The 7,894-nt window shown below is 37.0% G+C and overlaps 1 protein-coding gene across 2 annotated transcripts; it reads left to right on the top strand.

Moving 5' to 3' along the window:
* Window positions 1-325: 325 nt before the first annotated feature.
* Window positions 326-4,231, top strand: LOC128371522 (interferon regulatory factor 1-like). 2 transcript variants are annotated; one of them, XM_053331861.1, is made up of 10 exons: window positions 326-443; window positions 1,044-1,136; window positions 1,349-1,448; window positions 1,542-1,709; window positions 1,900-1,940; window positions 2,142-2,265; window positions 2,371-2,490; window positions 2,666-2,697; window positions 2,881-2,998; window positions 3,449-4,231. In XM_053331861.1, exons 2-10 carry the CDS (start codon window positions 1,050-1,052, stop codon window positions 3,559-3,561), a joined length of 903 nt encoding a protein of 300 aa, XP_053187836.1. In that variant the 5' UTR covers window positions 326-443; window positions 1,044-1,049; the 3' UTR covers window positions 3,562-4,231. The 2 variants fall into 2 exon arrangements, with proteins under 2 accessions (XP_053187836.1, XP_053187834.1); XM_053331859.1 differs by having other exon boundaries at window positions 2,139-2,265.
* The last annotated feature ends 3,663 nt before the right edge of the window (window positions 4,232-7,894 follow it).

Here is a 7,894-nt window from a genome sequence, read left to right as displayed (position 1 = left end):
GCCTGAACGAGAGGGCTACGACGCATGCGCCAATCCACTGTAAAAGATGTCCACCTGATTTTAACATTCACTTTTTTTTTGAATTATGAATTAGGGTTATTTTTATTGTTAACTGTAGTGATCTGCCTCTTTTCACGAAATGCACACTTCATTAGAAAAATAAAATTATGACCCCCCATGAAACTAGAGATCTTAGACGTGAGATTTACATTTTTTAATGGGTGGACATTTTTTTACAGCGTGCCCAGCCGGGGAATACCCGCTATACAGAGAGACGCTCTATAAAAGTCATCTGAGCGAGTAGTGTGTGTTCACTTCGGATTAAGAAAGGTATCCAAGTGGACAACACAAAGACAAGGAGAAGTTTCTCTGGAACTTAAACAAATCGGACTATATCCTGCTTGTACACTTCTACCGTACGGATCTTAGATCGAGACAAGTCTGTAAGTGATTTGATATTAATTTACCACGTATACTTAAATTATTATATTATTTGCATGCCATCGTTTATATTTATTTATTGACTGCTGCTTTTCTAGAATTTTAATATAAATGCACAGGGGATACTCAAAAGAATAATTGATGTTATAATGTACCTTTTCGGATGGTAGTGTTTCTGTAGCCTAATTCTTGCACACCTTGCGCTCAGTCAGAAGTTTATTAAACTTTTTTGAACCCATGTGTATCTTATGCACGTCGCAGTGCAGGAGGAGGTGTGTGTACCCCCGGCGCGCAAACAGGGGTAGTGGATCTTTTTAGTTCTTTTAAAACGTTTACAATGCAAAATGAATTCAAGTGCAATTGGACCATTAAGCAAACAAACAAACAAAACAATTTAAACTCTAATCTTTTTTTTTTCTTTTATGACCTTTTTAAGTAAAGCGGACTCCTACATGTAAACGCCCCCTCCTTTCCCCCATGCCTCGGCCATGAACTTCCTCTCACCCTCCTGCGCGCGACCAACACGCAGATCATTCTCACTACTGCATTCCTCGTGTATCTAACGAATCGGTCCTCCTTTCCTCTGTTGTTGTATATTTTAGACAACCATGCCTGTATCAAGAATGAGGATGCGCCCATGGCTGGAGAAGATGATCGATTCCAACAGCGTCGCCGGACTCAATTGGGTGGATAAGGTGAGATGCGTATTTCCTCCTGGCAGATTGGAGCAGCATACAAAAAACAAAACAAAACAAACAAACAAAAAAAATAATTATATTATTAATTATAAATAATAATATAATTATTAATTATGAATAATAAATAAATATAATGATTAATTATGAATAATAAAAAATATAAATATATATAATAAATATGTTCTAACTCAGTAGTTTTTTTTCCCCAGGACAAAAAAATGTTCTCCATTCCCTGGAAGCATGCAGCTCGGCATGGCTGGGAGATGGACAAGGACGCTTGTCTGTTCAAAGAGTGGGCCATCCACACAGGTGAGCAAGCAGGAATAAACACCTAAACTCTGCTTTTCAGAAAATCCTTTTGTGTGGAAAAGGGTATGAAATTAAACAAAATGTGTTCTGCAGGGAAATACAAAGAGGGCCAAGCCTGCGACCCAAAGACATGGAAGGCCAACTTCCGCTGTGCAATGAATTCACTGCCAGACATCAAGGAGATGAAAGACAAGAGCGTCAACAAAGGCCACCAAGCAGTACGTGTCTTCAGGATGCTTCCTTACACCCCAAAACCAAGAGGTGAGATAACTGACAGGAAGTGAGCAGGCTGTTTTTTCTAACTTGAATTAACACTAGTGTGCACTATCTGCAGGCTGCTGGATCTCTTTTCTTTTTTAGTGTTACTCATTAATCAATTTTCTCTACAATTACATTGTGAGCTGTTTAATATGGGAAATGACTTATTCCTTTTTTCTCTCCATCTGCACAGATAAACGAAGCAAAGTAAAGGAAACAAAACAAAGGAAGAAGGTAAATTTCGTAGATATTTTATGATCATGCTACTTGTTGACTTTAGTGACATTTGCATTTGTTATCCATGTTGTGACACCTGTTACATAATCAGAGGCCGATTCAAATTATGTTATTTTTATGGCACCAGTGCAGTGCAATTTCTTTTTTTTTTCTGATGGAAATATCACAAACCAATGGTGCTATTATCTGCCTCAGCAGGTCAAGATGGAGGAAGAAGACTTCAGTGATACTCAGTCCCCCATGGATCAGACACGGCTACAAAATGACAACTCATCCACTCAGGAAAACACAGTCGACAGCACAGTGGACACAGAGCAGAAAGGTGAGCATGTAAATATGTATAATTAGAGAATAAGATTGATAATCCGTCAGAATATATTGGACTATAAATTGTAATATTTAATTCTATTGTTTGCCGTCTTTGCAGATTTCACATATGTGCCTTCAGCTGAAGTTCCTGACTGGTCTACATCAGTGGAGATCGGGCTTGAGTCCTTTCCAAACAACTTTTGCCACAGATTTGAAGTTTCACCTGAACACAGCCCCGGTAAGACAACAGCCACAGAGCAGCACACTGGCACTACAGTGCTTAGATCACAGCAAATACCAAATGTCATACTTGCTGATAAATGTAGCATTATTTGTTGCCATTTAGGGAAATTGAAACAAATACTCATATCATTTTCTCTTTCTCTCCCTCTCTCTTCACTGTGATCTTCCAGAGTATGACAATATGAACGACGACATTATCAAGGTAAGCATGGCCTCTGCCTCCTGTTCTTCCCAGCATGCATTTTTCATTGTCAGGAATACCCATGTTTGTCTTATTCTGCCTTTTTGGGTTGTGTAAGAATACCCAAAACAGTAAAATTGTTTGGCGTGGGAAAACTAGCTGTGTCAAATATAGCCATACTAAGTCCAGTTGTTGCTCTTTCAGATTTGCCAGCAACTGGAGAAAGAATCAGACTGGTTTCCAAGCAGTTTAGACGGCAAGGGGTTCCTGAGCAATGAAGCATGCACCAGTCCTGGGAGCCAGTGGAGTGAATCTTCCTCAGGTAAATGTTGCTAGTTGATGGCTCAGATGGACAGCTGTCTCTTGGACATTTAGTCACATGAAAAGACGAGTAAATCAACCTGCAAAATAATGCCTTTGGATGGTGACAATAAGTACATTTGGCATCTAAATGTTGCTTGAAAATCACAATCTGTGATACTGGCCTTTATAGCAGTATTCATTTAAACTATGAGAACGTAAACCCAGTAGCAATAGCAGTAGTATTTTGTGTTAAACCCTCTATTTTAGGGTGGCACTCCTTTTTACAAGTAAACTGATCCTCAGTTTAGTATCTTAGGTTAGAACACAGCTACTAATATACAGTACTAGTCTGAAGTTTGGATACACTTTCTCCCTGAAAAGTTTGATTAGTTTTGACTGGTACCATTCACACTAGAGCTTTGCATTCTTCTTAAACATCCTGACCTTGGATTCTCTGTTTGCTTTACAGTCGACGAACTAGACGACCTGCCGCAGTACACAACTTTGGGCTCAGACTTTAGCACAACTCCATCAGATGTCTTCTGGAACAACTTTTACCCACAGACCACCTTTGGGCATTGAAGGGTCCAGGACAGGACAGGACAGTGCTAACTTTGAACTTTTAAAAGCTCTTCCTGCCCATCATCTGAGCCCTTTTTCACTTAATCACCAACGATCATAACTACAGTCGGGATTGGTGGTGTCCACACTTAAAGCTACAACACCACCCACCCTCCTGCACCACCCCTATGGGCTTGATGCTCCGTAGCAATCTGAAGAGCTTTCCTTGTCTCTCTCACCCTTTGTGTGGACCAATGAAGAGAAGTGATTACTGCTGTGTTAAAGGAACTCAAACACTGTTCATTATCTATGTTTTGGCTGGTTCAAGACATTCTGGTGTTCAGCTTTACTATCAGGATGTATTATACAGTACAACAATCTTTTTTCTATCAGGGCATTTACATTACCATGTGAAGTTGTAATTATGAATACAGACAGGTAGCCATACATTTTAAGCTCGTAACTCACAAATAAATTCACATTCAGTGCACTCAGCGTTAGTTAATGTACAGTTTAGAACAATTATCACATTTTTTCCGTTAAGTGTATCAGTGAATTTTAGTTTAAGGTAAAGTATGCTTTGGTGAAAGCTCTACTTCAAATTTTCCGGTCTTTTCAATGGTAATTCTGTATATATGTATTTTGTGTGTGTGTGTTTTTTTTTATAAAATAAAACAAAAATAATTGTGAAAATGTGAATGAATCTGATTCTTTATTATTACTACAAAGGGCTTTGAGCTTATGTGTGCAAAGATGGATGACCCCAAGTGCTTTATTGTAATAAAATCTAAACCTTAAAGCCACATTACCTTTGCAGTGTCCTTGAACAAGGCACTAAACCCAAATCGGATGACACCTGCTGTTAACAACAAATCGGGTATTTCCATCCAGTAGCAAAATAAGTGGCTCGTTGGAAAAAGAGCAGATATCTTGGTCAAAATCATCATAACATACTCTGAATGATTGTTTTAACATTAAGAAGTGAAATATATTCAAAAACAAACATACCTATTTCGACTCATTAATGAATGCCTACAGTTTTATGTTGAAGTTTATTGCTTCTGAGTCACAAGCAACACATACAATAATCAAACCTCATATAACAGAGCAATTAAAATTCTGGAAAAAATGCCAATGAGATCACACCAAGAAATTAAACTTTCATCTTTGTTCATTATATTACATTTACTTGTCAAATGTCCAAATAAGCAGGCTCCTGCAGGTGGTCAGTGACCAGATGGTACCTCTCATGGTACCTTTCATCTTGGACAGACGTCGTTTTCTGCTCAGTGTTTCAACATGTTTAAACTCAAAATGAAACAGCATCTAATGAGAGATCAGTCATGCACCATCAGTTATGAGTGATCTAGTGCTTGATGGGTTATGATACTTTTTTTTGGCTGCTGTGGATTTGCATTATGTATTTTATTTTTGAATTTTCTGCATTTTAATGGCTCATCTCAGGATGGGATGGGCATTGTAAACTAACTTAACACCGAGCGTTGTGTTAGGAACACCTGTGCAATCTATTGCAATCCAATACAACAGCTCTGCCATAAATTCTGCATTTACTAAGCTGTTTTGTTGACTTAGTAAGAAAGGTAATCATTCTACTTATTATTGAGGTTGTAGTTTGTGGTGGATGGGTATTGTGGGAGCCTTATATTGAAAAGTATTCCTAGTATTTTTTCCAACATACATGAGAGGGAAAATAATAGGAACAGATTTTCAATACACTCCAAATACACCATTACACACTACAACCTCGACATGTAAAGGCCTGCATTAAATTGCATTGGTCTTCCTAAGAACAATCTTAAAAAGAGTAACAAATGCAAGTAATCACACAATTTAGCATACAGGTTTAACTGGATTAAAAACTAAAAACTACTTTAAAACTTGTTACTGTTTAAAAAAAATAAGATAGTAGTTGCATCAATTATTTTCCTTCCCTTTCTGAGGTTCCCCTATAATCCCAACAGATTTTGAGGAAATAGCATACATGTTGACATTATCATCACTATCACTATAAGCACAGATAATGATAATTAGGTTAAGGGTGTGTCCTTCATGATGAGCTGCTGTGCTGGTTGTACGCACTGAACAGCAAAGAGATTCTTTCCATTCACGTGAACCTTTTCAGGTTAGTCCAGGTGTTTGCGGATTACTGTAAATTGCATAAGTGTAACTTGTTGATCTTCTTCACAAACATACCAAACATTATTAGGTCACTCAAAAATGTGATGATAACAAAGAGACGACAGCTGATATAAAAAAAACACAGACAAACAAAAAGGAAACTGTTTAAAAGCTAAATGTAGTAGATACACAATATATCATGTGACTTCATCTAGGCCAATTAAATCTTTTGATGGAAAACCACACATCTGCTGTTAAATCAAATGTTTAAACTCCGTTGAGTAATTTTCAGCAATGTCTTATATTCAGTGTGTTCAGTTTTTGGGGGCTATTCACTTCTCCTTAAACTGCTTTCTTTGTTTCTGTCTGAAAAAGTGATTGTCTTTGGTTACAAGAGTCCCTTTCAACAACATTCAGAAAAAAAGGAAAGTCTATCAGTGGGTCTCATAACTTGATGCTTTAAATGAAGACTTGATTATGGGCTTGCAGCTTGCTAGTTGTATAGTTTGTGAACACCAGTGTGTCTGTAATTGAAACTGCAGCCTTTTATTCAAAGGACAAGCTGCTGTTTTGTAGCATACTACTACTACTACTACTACTTCATGACCCCCCGCCCTCCTTTTTTATTTTGTTTGTGATCACTGAATAAAAGTGCTAAATCTTGAGTTTGTAAAGAAGCCCTTTCTTTTGATTTCGACTGCAGTGTTAAGGACAGCAGATGATCATTCTACTATATTTTTAGGGATATACATAATTGTTAAAACAAAGTCTTATAAATTGTGTCAGTTGGGGAGGATGAGGAGTGTTTGAAAAACATATACAGGTAGCTCCTCATTCCTGCTAAGGCGAGCAGCCACTCGAGGCTACGCTAGCTGCTACTATTATAAACACACCCGAAACTCCAATTAAACTGCCAACATAAACCATCAGCAACTGAACTGACATCTACAAATACTGGCATAAACTCAGCGGCTGAGCTGCATTGTGAGTCATGTAGGTGCCAGGTTTTGACAAGGAAGACGGATGTTTGCAGTTAAAAAGACAACATTTCTGGTTCTGCTGCATCAGTTTAGATACTGGGGTAAAAAAAACTAAAAACTAAAAAACAAACAAAAAAAAACTAAAAAAAAGAGACTATAATACTCACAAGCTTGTGGAGAAAAACAAAAACGGGCTGACTGGAGAGAATTTCAAACAACTACTATCTTGACTTTTTAAAATGATGGCTTTAAAAATATATCTGAACCCCATTGTTGATGTCTATTAAAAAAGTGAATTTGAAATGTGCTTACATGGTTCAACAGCCAGTGAGTAGTAATCGGAACTATTTTTCCTCAATCCTTTGTGGTTAAACACCTGAACAAACTACCTGAGGCCGTTTCTGCCGTTAACAACTTCTTGACAACCATCAAGTATAACAAACTGTCCAACCAGTTTGATGAACATACAGCAATTTAAAAATAAATATTATTTCTTGTAGGTAATATTGCCTCTCACTCACTAAATCAGTTAAAAAGGATTGTGTAAATTGTAAATTACTAGTGAAGTTCATTCTTAGTCACTTGCAAACATGAGGCAGATACAGATTTCCTATTATAAAACATGCACAAAAACAAGAAAAACACACAAAGCAACTTTTAGTACACAATTGTATTATTTTATTGTAACATATAGATCATTTTAACACAAAGTGCACTTTATTTAAATGATAAATGGTGACATTTGAGATCCAGTGTGTCTGCATTAACAGAGAGCAGCATTTCGTTCTTATAAAAACACTGTGGTGTACATGGTACGCAGGTTGATTCCGTGCTTGGACAGACTGTATAACTAAATACATCTGCTAATAAATTAATTATTAACTAGACAGTTGTCAGGTCGATGCCTTGCTACTGTACGTTAGACATTTAATCGTAAAACTGCACATGAATAACCCCTTTTGTTCAGTTTACAAGGTCTTACGCTATTTCCCGTTTTTCCTGTCATCAGTCCTGTTAAAAAAAGTCAGCAACGATTATGATTAAGTGTTAGAGATGGCAAGCATTTTATATGAACTCTTCTTGTAAATATAAAGAAGATACAGCATAAAGATACACATTTATGTTTAATATATAAGCTCATGTTCTGAAGTTGTTAAAGTCTAGACTGGATAAACCAAAAAACCATTAAAAAAAGGATGTGAAACACTATAAGTACTCACTGAAGATAGTTTTTT

The sequence above is a fragment of the Scomber japonicus genome, chromosome 13, assembly GCF_027409825.1.
Source record: "Scomber japonicus isolate fScoJap1 chromosome 13, fScoJap1.pri, whole genome shotgun sequence".
NCBI classification, from domain to species: Eukaryota; Metazoa; Chordata; class Actinopteri; order Scombriformes; family Scombridae; genus Scomber; species Scomber japonicus.
This window is presented reverse-complemented; position numbering and strand designations above follow the sequence as displayed.

Excerpts from the sequence above, each read along its gene's own strand:
- LOC128371522 (XM_053331859.1), top strand. The coding sequence starts at position 1,050 with ATGCCTGTATCAAGAATGAGGATGCGCCCATGGCTGGAGAAGATGATC. Across the intron at positions 1,449-1,541 it reads AGAGTGGGCCATCCACACAG|GGAAATACAAAGAGGGCCAA; the intron begins GTGAGCAAGCAG and ends TGTGTTCTGCAG. Across the intron at positions 1,710-1,899 it reads TTACACCCCAAAACCAAGAG|ATAAACGAAGCAAAGTAAAG; the intron begins GTGAGATAACTG and ends CCATCTGCACAG.